Source organism: Geotrypetes seraphini, chromosome 2 (genome assembly GCF_902459505.1).
Source record: "Geotrypetes seraphini chromosome 2, aGeoSer1.1, whole genome shotgun sequence".
Lineage (NCBI taxonomy): Eukaryota > Metazoa > Chordata > Amphibia > Gymnophiona > Dermophiidae > Geotrypetes > Geotrypetes seraphini.
The window spans coordinates 271562462-271575763 of NC_047085.1; the positions used below are offsets into that span (position 1 = coordinate 271562462).

General features: G+C 41.7%; 1 protein-coding gene across 5 annotated transcripts in view; it reads left to right on the forward strand.

Moving 5' to 3' along the window:
• Window positions 1–13302, forward strand: part of LOC117353570 (uncharacterized protein DDB_G0271670-like) — a 507083-nt gene that overhangs the window by 260977 nt on the left and 232804 nt on the right. For all 5 annotated transcript variants that reach the window (XM_033929661.1, XM_033929662.1, XM_033929660.1 and 2 more), the window contains 2 exons: window positions 7226–7268; window positions 10151–10181. In XM_033929661.1, coding sequence (XP_033785552.1) covers window positions 7226–7268; window positions 10151–10181 — 74 coding nt within the window. The remainder of the gene's footprint in view (window positions 1–7225; window positions 7269–10150; window positions 10182–13302) is intronic.

A 13302-nucleotide genomic window follows, 5' to 3' on the forward strand; every position in this document is an offset into this window, starting at 1 on the left:
CCAATATTGGTCGCCGTACCTTAAGGATATGGCGATACTCAAGAGGGTTCAGAAAAGAATGACACGATTGATAAAGAGTATGGAAAACCTTTCATATGCTGAAAGATTAGAGAAACTGGGGCTCTTTTCCCTAGAAAAGCGGAGACTTAAAGGGGACATGATAGAGACTCACAAGATCATGAAGGGCATAGAGGGACAGATTCTTCAAATTTTCAAAAACTACAAGAACGAGAGGGCATTCGGAAAAGTTAAGATTCAGAACCAATACTAGGAAGTTCTTAACCCAGAGTGTGGTGGACACCTGGAATGTGCTTCCAGAGGGTGTGATAGGACAGAGTATGGTATTGGGGTTCAAGAAGGTATTAGACAATTTCCTGAAGGAAAAGGGGATAGAAGGGTATAGATAGAGGATTACTATACAGGTCCTGGACCTGATGGGCCGCCGCATGTGCGGACTGCTGAGAATGATGGACCTCTGGTCTGACCCAGCAGAGGCACTGCTTATGTTCTTAAACTAAATTAATTTATGGAGCATGTATGGTTGGGCAGACTGGATGGACCGCTTGGGTCTTTATCTGCTGTCATTTACAATGTTACTCTCACTTTAAACTTTTGCAAAGCTTCGAGACTGCCCACACTGCACATGCGTCTGTGTCTTCCTGCCCAACATCGACTCATGGCTCCTCATTTCTTCGTTTTCTGCGAAGCGAAGTTCTGTCTAAGTTCTGTTCAGACGAGTTGCTTTCCCATGAACTTTATTTTTGCCTTCTGCTTTTTTTTTTTTTTTTACTAATTATTGTTTCTAGGTTTTATTTTCTCTTTCCCTTGAGGTTTTTTTGTCTAAATTTTAAACTTTCAAAACCTTCATTGGGTCTTCTGCCCGTTTAGACTTCAGGCTTTAAACTTGCAGTTTTTTCTCAGCATTTGCAACCATTGCATTTTTTTACTTTGCTGGTGAAATTTTTCCTCACATGTTGAGACCTTCAAATGGGTTCAAGAAGTGCTCTTGTTGCCAACGGCCCATATCACTCATTGATCCGCACAACTGGTGCATTCAGTGTCTAGGGCCGGAGCATCGAGTGAACTCTTGTGCCCACTGTCTTACGTTGAAAAAACGCTTTCTTAAGGCTTTCTTAATAGAAACATGACGGCAGATAAAGGCCAAATGGCCCATCTAATCTTACTGGTACCAACATCGCAGGAGTTCTTCTCGATATTCTCACCATCATCATACTCCCCAGAACAGGAAGCATCCATGTCCATCTTCTTATAGTCTCCTTGAGTTGATTCAGATCTCTCTTTTCACAATGATACTAATCTTGATCTCACATTATCAGATCCAGAGTGGTATGACATCCCATCGGATCCATCTCTTCCACCGCCCAGAAACAGATCACCTTCTAAAGGACTGGCGTTAACAAAATTTATCAGGCAGAAGGGGAAAGCTTTGTCTGTTAAAATTGGAGGCAGATACTGAACCGAGAGCAAAGATCCTTGAAGCGTTAGATTTTGATGAGCTTCCTAAAAAACTCAAGTCGCCCCTTCATAATTTACTTAAGGAAGCTTTGTTTAAAAACTGGAAAACGCCTCATTTTTCCCATAGCTCCTAGGAAAATTGATCCCTTGTACAGAATACAGTCATGCCCAGGTTTTGATAAACCACACTTGCAGCACGAGCCTTTGTTGGTCAAATCTACTCTTACGAAATCTTCCAGCACACAAGTGTGTGCTAGTGTGCCTCTAGGCCGTGAAGACTGCACCATGGATAAGTTCGGGCGCTGCCTTTACCAGAGCTCTATGTTGTCTAGCAGAGTTCTCAGCTATTATTTCTTTGTCATTCTATCTCAAACAACTCATAAAGAGACTTGCTGATTTTGAGCAGTACATTCCATCTTATTACCTTCCAGAGTTTCAAGAACTTTTCATAGTCTCCTTCAAACTAGAAAATTCATTGCTAGATTGGCTTTTGATGCATTTGATGTGTCATCTAGAGCATCGGCTATGTCTGTTGTCATGAGACGACTGGCCTTGCTTCAGGTCTTTGACTTTGACATCAACGTCCAAGGTCACTTAGCCAACATTCCTTGTCTAGGAAAAGAATTGTTTTTAGATAAAAGTTGAGGATGTGATTCAAAGTCTTACTCGACATGAGCAGAGCTGGGCTACTTTAGCGGGGTCTAAGTATAAGACTCAACCATCTAAGTCTTCCAGGAAACCTTATTCTTCTTATAAGAAGCACTATCCAGCAACCTCATCATCTTCTAAACCTCCGCCACAGAAGTGACAAAAAGCACAGATGCCTCTAAAGTCTCAGACTTCTGCTCCACAGAAATCAACTTGGTCTTTTTGACATTCTATTAGAGACCATAGCCACAATTCCTCCCAACTCAGCCATCTCCCCAATCCATTGAAGGCCATCTTCTTTTTGTATCATCAACGCTGGGTCCTCAAAGTCATACCAGAAGGTTACACTCTCCGTTTCATCACCATTCCTCCAAACAACCCTCCAAGAGAGTCCTCTTTCACATATCAACAGACGTCCATTCTTCAGGAAATCAAAGCTCTTCTTCAACTAAATGCCATAGAGTCAGTACCCCCTTGCCAAAACAATCAGGGTTCTATGTAAAGTATTTCCTAATTCCAAAGAAGACAGGAAGTCTTCGTCCTATTCTTGACCTCCAAGCTCTCAACAAATATTTAGTCAGAGAAGTTTCGCATGCTATCCCTTGAGACTCTATACCCACTTCTAGAATGAAACAATTGACTGTGCTCTCTAGACCTCAAAGAGGCTTGCGTACACATTACCACACATCTGGACCAAAGAAAGTTCCTTCATTTTTATATAGGGTCACCATAATCTCCAATACACAATTCTACCATTTGGCCTCGCTTCCTTTCCAAGATTTTTCACAAAGTGCCTAGTGGTGGTAGCAGCAACCCTTCGTACTCATGGGTTTCAAGTGTTTACTTGCCTCAGGTAGTTCAGTCAGCTATACAGGCGACTATAACTCTTCTGGAGCTTCTGGGATTCAAAGTTAGTTATTCAAAGTCTCATCTTCAACCGTCTCAAATATTGGAATTTATAGGAGCCATACTCAACACCAATCTTTTACAAGCTTTTATGCCCCAGCAGAGACAAAACACCTTGCTTCAACTATGCAATCATGTATCTGCTCTGCAGAAAATTTCAGCAAGACAAATGGTGCATCTCATGGGTTACATGGCATCCACAGTTCAAGTGAACCCCTTCGCCTGACTCCATCTCAGATCAGGTCAATGGACACTCCTCACCTCGTTGTCAATCTTTCTAATGGTGATTGTGACCAACAAAACTAGCCAGAGGCTTGCTGTTCCACATCCCTCCACAATGGACGTGTCCAAGTATGCATGGGGAGCTCACCTTGACGGTCTGCAGACTCTAGGCCTGTGGTGTACTCGGGAGACAGCATTCTACATCAACCTGTTAGAGCTTCAGGCAATCCGCAATGCTCTGAAAACATTTCAGGATCGTCTTCTCAACCAAGTCCTCCTTGTTAGAACTGACAATCAAGTTGCAATGTACTATATCAATAAACAAGGGTGAACGGACTCTTCTTTTTTGTCAGGAAGCCCTTCCCATTTGGAAATGGGCAGTTTCTTGAAATATTTCTCAAGGCGATATATGTGCAAGGAAAGCAGAATGCTCTGGCTGACAAGCTCAGCAGATTTCTTCAGTCACACAAGTGGACTCTCAACTCCAAAGTCTTGCACCACATCATCTTGTTTTGGGGGATTCCTCAGATAGACCTTGACTTCTTTGAAGGTGTGAATAAACATTTGGATAAAGGTGAGCCAGTTGATATAGTGTATCTAGATTTTCAGAAAGCTTTTGATAAAGTTGTTCACATAACATTGTACTTGTTGACCACATAACCATCAGTTCAATGCGGTTTACAAAAGATTACTAATGAAAATCATAATAAACGGGATGAAGAAGTTAGTTGATCAAATATTTAGCAAATAGATAGGTTTTCAGTTGAGATCTAAAGTCTTTATAAGAGTGAGCTGCAAGCAGCAATGCTCGAAACTCCCATGCCAAAGTGTGATTGAGAAAATTTACGCTTTTACAACCCTAGATTGAAGGAGAATTAAATAAGGAATGGGTTCTTCTACTGTGTCTGTAAGAAGCCAAGGAAAATCTGTTAACCAAGTAATGAGAGGCTATGTTGTAAACAACCTTGTAACAAAAGCAGCCCAACTTGAACAACACACGAGCCTCCACAGGCAGCCAGTGCAAATCACATTAAAAAGGCATGATGTGATCATACTTCTTCAAACCATAAATCATTCTGACCACTGTGTTTTGTACTAATACAAGTCTTGCCAGTTCTTGCTTAGTAATGGTCAAATATATGATAATACGATAATCAAGAAGACTTAGTAAAAGAGATTGAACCAATAGTCTAAAAGCAGAGAATTCAAAATATGATCTAATAGTTCGTAGTTTCCAAAGAGTAAAATAGTTTTTACGCACTACAGTATCTATCTGGATTTTCATAGTGAGGTGCTGGTCTAAAATAACTTCTAGTATTTTAATTGTTGAATTTATTGTATTCGAGATTGAATTTATGTCAATAGTTGGTTCAAAAGGAACTTTGCTGGAGGACACCACAAAAAACATAGTTTTGTCTGAATTTAATTTAAGCTTAAATTGTTACATCCAGATATTCATCTGTTGCATTACAGCTTCAATTTTAGTAGTAATCTGAGAGAGAGCTGAGTTAAATGGTATGACAATTGTAATGTCATCGGCATAACTAAACATCCCTATGTCCAGTTTACTAAGATTTGAGCTTAACAATGATAAATAAACATTAAATAGTGTAGGTGAAACTGGTGATCCTTGAGGAACACCGCATGGATTCTTCCAGGTAGTAGAAAGTAGAGTCTTAAACCTAACTTGATAGAGTCTGGTTTCCAAAAATCCTCTAAACCATAAGTAGACATTTCCTTGGAGACCTAGAGCATCCAAACAGATTAGCAAATTAGAATGGTCTACAAGGTCAAAGGCACTACTAAGATCGAATTGGAGCACCAAAGCATTTCTACCTTTACTTAGTAAGCTTACTTAGTTACCTTTACTTAGTAAGTACAAGAGGGCAGCTATTACTGTTTCCGTGCTAAAATGGGATCTAAATCCCGATTGTGAGTCATGAAGTAGAGTATTGCTCAAGGTATTTGGTCAGTTGAATATGGACCAGACTTTCCATAATTTTAACAAAAAAAGGAATTGATGCTATCGGTCTGTAATTAGATAGTGAAGAAATAGATTCTTTATTGTTTTTAATTATTGGAGTGATGATTATATTTTCATCCTCTGAAGGAAATTTCCCTGCAACTAAGGAATCAGTAATCCATGAGAACAGGGTATTGGGCTTGATGGACCATTGGTCTGACCCAGTAAGGCTATTCTTATGTTCTTATGACCTGGTTTTGTCTCCCCTTAATTACAAGTTATCTCAATTCTGCTCAAGACAGTTCTCTCCTCATCTCCTGGAAGCTGATGCATTTCTTCTGGACTGCTCACACAAGTTCCTATATGCGTTTCCTCCAATCCCTCTAGTTCTGAAGACAGTCAAACAAGAACCAGTCACCATGATTCTCATAGTTCCTTGGTGGCCCAGGAAACCTTGGTTCTCCCTTCTACTTCAACTTGAGACAAATTAATCATGTATTTTTAATTGGTATAACTAATGGGCAGACTGGATGGACCATTCAGGTCTTTATCTGCCGTCATTTAATATGTAACTAAGTATCAATGATCCAATTCCTTTCCACCTTTGCTCACTCCATCCTGCAGTCTCTACACCTAACAGCTTGGTACCTCTTGACCTCAGCAGATTTTAATCTCTCTGCCCCAGTTCATGCTTCCAGAAAACCTTCTACTCAGCATGCTATCAATTCAAGTGGACATGTTTTTCTTCATGGTGTAACCTACATCACCTGGATCGTTCCACATCTTCTATTCCTTCAGTGTTGTACCACCTTCTCCACTTATCCAATGCTGGACTTAAAACTACTTTGGTCAGAGTTCACCTCAGTACTATTAGTGCATTTCATGTTCCTTTCAATAATAAACCTACTTATCTGCTTGTTTCCTGGTTTATGAAAGGACTCTTGAACTCGAAACCTCAAGTAATACCAACTCCAGTTAGTGGTATCTGAATGTAGTCCTCACCATTCTGATGAAGCCTCCATTTGAACCTCTTGCAACTACTCATCCTAAGTTTCTCACTTAGAAAGTGGTTTTCCTGATCTATGTCACCTCAGCTCGTCAAGTGAGTGAACTTCAAGCTCTAGTTTGTGACCCACCTTTTGCAGTATTTCATCTCTACAATGTGGTCCTCAGATCTCATCCTAAATTCCTTCCAAAAGTAGTCTCAGAATTTCACCTTAATCAATCCTTTGTACTTCATGTTTTCTGTCCAAAACCTCATTCTCATCCTGGGGAAACGGCTCTTCATACGTTGGACTGTAAACGTTCCTTGGCTTACTATATACAGAGAACTAAGCCACCTCAACTGTTCATCTCTTTTGACCCTAACAGATTAGGAGTACCTGTAATCAAATGAACTATTTCCACATGGTTAGTGGCCTTCATTTCCTTTTGCTCTTTGCTCAGGCTGGGCTTCAGCTCGAGGGATGTGTTGCAGCATATAAGGTCCAAGCTATGGCAACATCAGTGGCTTTTTTGCATTCCTCAATTCACACATTTACATCTCACTACTGTCTAGAATCCTATTCGAGATGAGATGGTCGCTTCGACCAAGCAGTTCAACAGAATTTATTTTCTTCCTAAAGGCCAACTCTCCCTCTATCCCTTTTCAGTAAGCTAGGGAGCCCCACATGTGAGAATATGCTGCATGTTTGTCCTAGGATAAAGCACAGTTACTTACCGTAACAGGTGTTATTCGGAGACAGCAGACAGATATTCTCGCATCCCTCCCACTTCCCCTAGTTACTTTAGATTACTTACAGAACTGAGGATTCGCAAGCTGATGTTAGGTGAGAAGGCCCTCATGCATGCACGGTATGGGCAGTCTCGAAGCTTCGTAAAAGCTTGAAAATACACTTTAACACTGTCCATACTGGGCTCCGTTGACGACGTCGCCCACATGTGAGAATATCTGCCTGCTGTCCCCAGATAACACCTGTTGTGGTAAGTAACTGTACTATTTTATTGTAGGTGGGAGACAGATGATGAAGACTCTGAAAATGAATCAACAAATGTAAGTGTAGAAAATAATTTCTAAACTATCTGCATTGAGATAAACTATGTGCACATTTTACCCACAAATCTTACACCAGTTTTCAAAAGAAATAAGTGCTTGCTCTTTTTGAAAATGCTACTGGACCAAAATATACATGATCACTTGTATCTGTTTTATCTGTGGGTAGAATTTTACTAGAAAAATAGATTTGAATTAGAGAATGATACGGGGAAAAAATCTGTCCCCGTCACCGCCCCATCCTCGGCCCACCATCCTCTGCACTGCTCCGTCACCACCATTCCCTTAACCGCCCCGTCACCGCCATCCCTTTCACCGCCCCGTCACCGCCACTGCCATCCCATTCACCGCCCCGTCACCGTCCCCGCAGCATCCATATAAGCCTTAGTACTGTAATATTTAGCTTATTCCTTTCTTATAAATCAAAGTTCCTGCTGCTGAACTAGAGAAAGAGATGTTCAGCTGGCAGGGCTTTGTTTATAAATTTTTATCAACACAACTAATATACTACTTTATCCTAAAGCAAAAACTAAATAAATAAATATAATTTTTTTTCTACCTTTGTTGTCTGGTTTCTGCTTTCCACATCTTCTCATTCAATTCCTTCCATCCACCGTGTGTCTTCTCTCTACGTCTTCCATTTGTTGTTACTGTGCCTCTCCCTTCACCCTCCCCCAATTGGTCTAGCACCCATCTTCTTCCCTCCGCTCCCCCATAGTCTGGCATCTGTCTTCTTCTCCCCACTCTGTCTTCCACATTTCCCTTCAGGGTCTGTTCTTCTCTACCCTCTTTCAATGTATGTTCTATTCCTTTCCACCACCACCCTTCCCTCCCTCCTTTACAATCTGTTCCTTTCTACCACCCTTCAGCTCCTCTCGCGTGGCCTATCTATCTACCTCCCTCCCTCTTATTTTCGTGGCACGTTACAATGTAATTTGTGCAAGCCGCTGGAGCCTGAGAGCTCTGTCCCTGTCCCATTCCCACAAACTATCTCGCTTCTGTGTTCCTATTTTCCCCATTTCTAATATCTCTCCTATGTATCTGCCATTGCCCCCCCTGAGTCCATATACCATCCCCATGGCATGTCCCCTTTATGTCTCTGTCCCTATGCCCCATGCACATAATTTCCCCTCTTTCTGTTACCTTCCTCTGTCCAGATTTCCCCTATCTTCCCCTTCTATACCAGCGTGTCTCTTCTTTTCAACCCCATCTAGCTTCTTTCCCTCTTTCTCCCCCCCCCTGCTTCCAGCATCTGGCTCACCTGCCTGTCTTCCCTTTTCTTTCCTACTGTGGGTTTCTTTCTTTCCCTCTTCATCTCCTTGGCCCAGAATTTTTTTTCCTTTCACTCCCTCCTTCCTAGTATGAGCCGGGAACAAACGCGATCTCATGGTCTAGCAGCCCCCACCTACCCGATCGCAGCGTTTAGCCAGCTCCCTCCCTCCACCTCACCTTACATTCTGAGTTTGCCGGCTTCCTTTTTCCCCGAGCTGCACGCGTTTAAAAAGACGTGCACGCGTGGCTGCGCGAGTCCATCAAGCTTCTCCTCTCCTGCAACTTCCTGTTTCCGGTTGCGTCAGAAGAGAAGCTTGATGGACTCGCACAGCCGCGCGTGCACGGCTTTTTGAATGCGTGCGGCTCAGGAAAATGGAAGCCGGCAAACTCAGAATTTAAGGTGAGGTAGAGGGAGGGAGCTGGCTAAACGCTATGGGCGGGCAGTGGCTGCGGGGACCGCGCGATCCTAAATGCCTCACTGCGGAGACAAGACCATTCACCACTCCATGGGCGGTGAATGGCCTTGTCCCCGTCCCCGCAGCGACTGTTATTTTTCATTCCCCGTTCCGGCGGGTTACCCGCGGCTAAACGCGGCTAGCCGCGGGTAACCGCCACCGTGTCATTCTATAATTTGAATAGATATTTATTTAAATATTACATGCTGCACAATCCACAGTTCTGTTCTAAGCACCAGAAGCACTGCTTCTCAACGTGTGTGAAGTATAGTAGTAGTCTAGAGCAGTGAGAGTGCATTTGGGGTACTATGTTCAGTTTTGGAGGCTGTAACATTCACCTGCAACCTTGCTTCATATGTTCTTGCCCTGTGAGTGGATGCAAGCTTTTCAGACCTATACTGTATTATGAAATAGTTACAGGATAAGTTGTAAAAAATAATTCCATTGTGGGCAGACATACAGTTGTTCTTTGATACAGTGAAATGCCTTGCTATATAAGGCCTTTTTGCTGGCCAGAAAATATATACTTTTGGAATGGAGGCAGAAGCTCCTACTTTTACCTTTATAGAGAAATGAAGTGTTTATCTATTGAAAATGGAATATCTATATGCTAAGAGAGGATCACCTAAGAAGTGGAGAATGTTTCAAGAATCTTAGTCTCCAGTATGGGAAGGATTGTCACATTGGTTTCGTAGTGGTATATTGGATTTATGATAAGGGCGTTCTCTGATTGATGGGTGAGAAAGAGTTGGGGGGATTATAGGGTTTATAATTAGACCACCATGAAAGAACACAGCGGGAGGTCTATTTTATGTCAGTTTGACTTGTTAGGTTGTACCATGGAGATTATCATGGTTTTTAATGCTGTACTTGCTAAGGAAGATAAAATAATTTTTTTTTGTGTGTGTGTATACTGAATAAATTAGCAAATTGGTTTGTGCCAAAATACAGGTGTGTGTATGTGTCTATTTTCTACAGGTTAGTGTTTGAAAATTTGGTTTAACTGAAAATTTACAGCACAATTTAGGCAGTCTTATGCTGTCCATATTTATTTTTGTTCATTGTATTTCTATTATATAGATCATTAACAAAAATGCTTATATTAAACTTGACATCAATTGTAAGTTAAACTTAGATGACCTTTTTTATTTCTAGATTAAGATGGCAGAGAAACTTTCTGAAAAAGGTAAGTGCACTGTTCAATTTTGAAAAAAAATGATGTGTGATTTAGAGATCATATGCGTTTTAGTTAATGGATAGATTAATTGAAATGGCAAGCTGTTAAATGAGTATAAAGAAGTATCATAACCTGGAATTCAGAATGACTACATATAGTGAATATTACTTGTTTGGTATTTCCTCAGCCTTTTCAGGCCCACGGCATACCATTCTATAAAACAAGCAGTATGAACATGGTGAGGACTAGTGCTGCCCGATTCACCAATTTACTTTGGTGAATCGATTCAAATTGATTCTTGTTCGAGAAGATCGGACTTATTGATTCAGTGACCCCCACCCTGATGAGACCTAACATACCTAACATACGAATTATGTATATGTGATTTTTCTAAAATCGTATTTTGTACAACGCTTTGTATTTTGGTAAAGCGTTCAATCAAATAATATGAATAAACTTGATACCTCCAAGGCCTCCTAAAACAGCAGCAGTTGCAGCACTTTGAATGGGCTGTTTCGCAGTCTTCCCCGCCAGTGCCTTCCCTCTGTTATGTCACTGACAACGTCATTGGTAACACAGCAGAGGGAAGCCCTAGCAGGGCAGGTCGCGAAGCAGCCCTTTCAGAGCGTTTCTGCTGCTTTAGGAGGCCTTGTAGGTATGTCAGGTTTCACCGTGGGGTGCTTTTCTGCACAGGGGGATGGGAGGGAATGATGGAAAGCTGCTGCACAAGGGGATGGATGGGAAAGCTGCTATCCAGGAGGATGGGATAGGAAAGAGGGGGGAAGAGAAAGGAGAGAGGAAGAATTGTTGGGGTGGAGCAAAGGAGAGAGGAAGAATTATTGGGGTGGAGGAAAGGAAGGGAGAGATGAAAGAGAGGGAGAAAAGGGTGAGAGGGAGAAATGATGGACAAAGGGTGGCGGGCAGGGAGAGATGGTACATGAGGAGAGAGAAAGAAATGTTACACATGTTAATGGAAGGGAGGAAAGGAGAGATGCTGGAAGAAGGGGAATAGAGAGGTTTGACCCAGGGCACAAGACAGGAAAAGAGAGAGATGGTAGACAGTGGAAAAGAAACAAATATTAGATATGACAGTGGAAGGTAGAGAAAACCTTTTTTTTTTGTGATTATTATATGTCAGATTTGAAATGTGTATCCTGCCAGAGTAGGTGTTAGACAGTGAGTGTGAGCTAGGACCTAAAAGAGAGGAAAAGTATTTTTTTTTAATTTTGTTTACACCTCAACACCAGCATAGGTTTAGAGAGGACAAAGAGGGGTAGGGTGGATGGAAAGACTAAAAAAATAAACCTGCCAAGACATTCCTGGCATTCAATAAGCTGAATCAAATCGAAAAAAATTTCCCTGAATCGGGCAGCACTAATGAGGACTTTTATGGTCCAAAGAAGAGTTAGAGGAGTATTAAAACCTCTTACACTTCTTACAGATTTTAAAACAAAGAGCCCAACATGGTCCTGACACAAGGAAGCAGCATTTGGTAGTAATATAAATTACGTGATTTGCCTATGTCAGGGCAGGGTCAAGGAACTTTCTCATATTACAAGCTTTAAGTGGGTTGTGTGTTTCTTTATTAGGATTTTGGAAGAGTAGCAGCAAAGAATAGGAGTTGCATATTTTATTGTGTATGGGTTTTTGAGTTGAATTTTGAGGTTAATGGGTGATGGAAGTGTTCTGATGATGATTGGTATTCTGTTTAAATCACTTCAGTCAAGTGATGGAGGCTATCCATAAAGAGAAGTAAATATACCTTCCTAATCCTGCTACACTAATCTAGACCTATGGGTTATGTCCTCTTATAAGCAAATGGCGGCAAAGACTTCAAGATTCTGATGATATCATTATAACAGATGCTGCATCCAGGAACATTCCAGTATTTCTCTTCCTCCGGCAAATGATACAGGTAGACTGATGTAGCAGTTTCTCTTCTTTTTTCTCAGTTTAATGGTCAGAATCTCCAAGCCTCATTCTGTGGCCCTAAGCTCTTTGGCTGAAGTTCTGTCAGGGCCAGATTACTAATGATGTAGAAGATGGCTATTGGTTCCTCCTCAGCGGCTTGGAGCCTTGACCTATCAGCCTTCACTTCATGTACTTGGCTGCATCCTGGGCTAAATAGGAGCTCATGGGGCTAAGTAGCAGGACTAAGTTCCCTCTTCTCTGGGCTTTGGTAGCAAAAGTAAAAGCATTAGGGACTGGTTCTATTTCTTCTCTAACAGGGAATACAGTTGGAAGAAATAGGAGCAAGGGAAGGAGGGTAGAATAGCAGTCTGTGATGCAACAATTTTGATCTGCCTTTCTCAAGCAAGTGACAGGCGTGTTATAGTGGGACCTGGGGCTGCTGATTGTACCTTTATCCCAAAACAGGTGGCATATTCTTATATGTGGGTGGTCATCCAGGGAGCCCAGTACGGACAATGCAAAAGTGTACTGTCATTTTAACTTCTTAGAAGTCTCAAGACCATCCATACTGCATATGCAGGAGTGCCTTCCCGCCCAGCTTTGGCTCGTGAGACTATCAGGTCTTATTTTTCCACAGAGCTAAGACGATGTGTTCTTTGGAGCTTTTTCTAAAACATTTTTTTTCTTCTATTTTGTGCCTTCCCATTTGCATTTGTTAATATTTTTTTCGTTCCTTTCTTTTATTTTGTGTTTCTTCAAAAAAATATTTCAAGTTGATTTGTTTTTTTCTTTCTTCTGGTGTTAGACCCTTGTGTTCCCCCCTCAAGCCAGGATCCCTGCAGGGTGCCTCAATCCTTTTTCAGACTTATTTTCACATGATCCTCGGTAGAAATTGAGTTCTTTGATTTAGCTTCGGCAATGTCCTGTCCATGTCGAAGCCTTCTATCAGCTTCAAGAGGTGTACTTGGTGCTACAGGGCCATTTCAATCACTGACCCACACAACTGGTGTCTCCAGTGCCTTGGCACTGAGTTGACTCTTGCTGTTCGAAGCTGCAGAAGTGCTCCTTGAAGGCTCAACATTTACAGTAGGAGATGTTATCTGAGTCTTCTCCGACTAACGCAATGTCAGTCGCATCAGACATTGATAAAGCTGCAATGACATCAACATCCAGCCTTTGCTCAACATTGGCTTCATCGGCTCTGGCTCCATCTAGTATA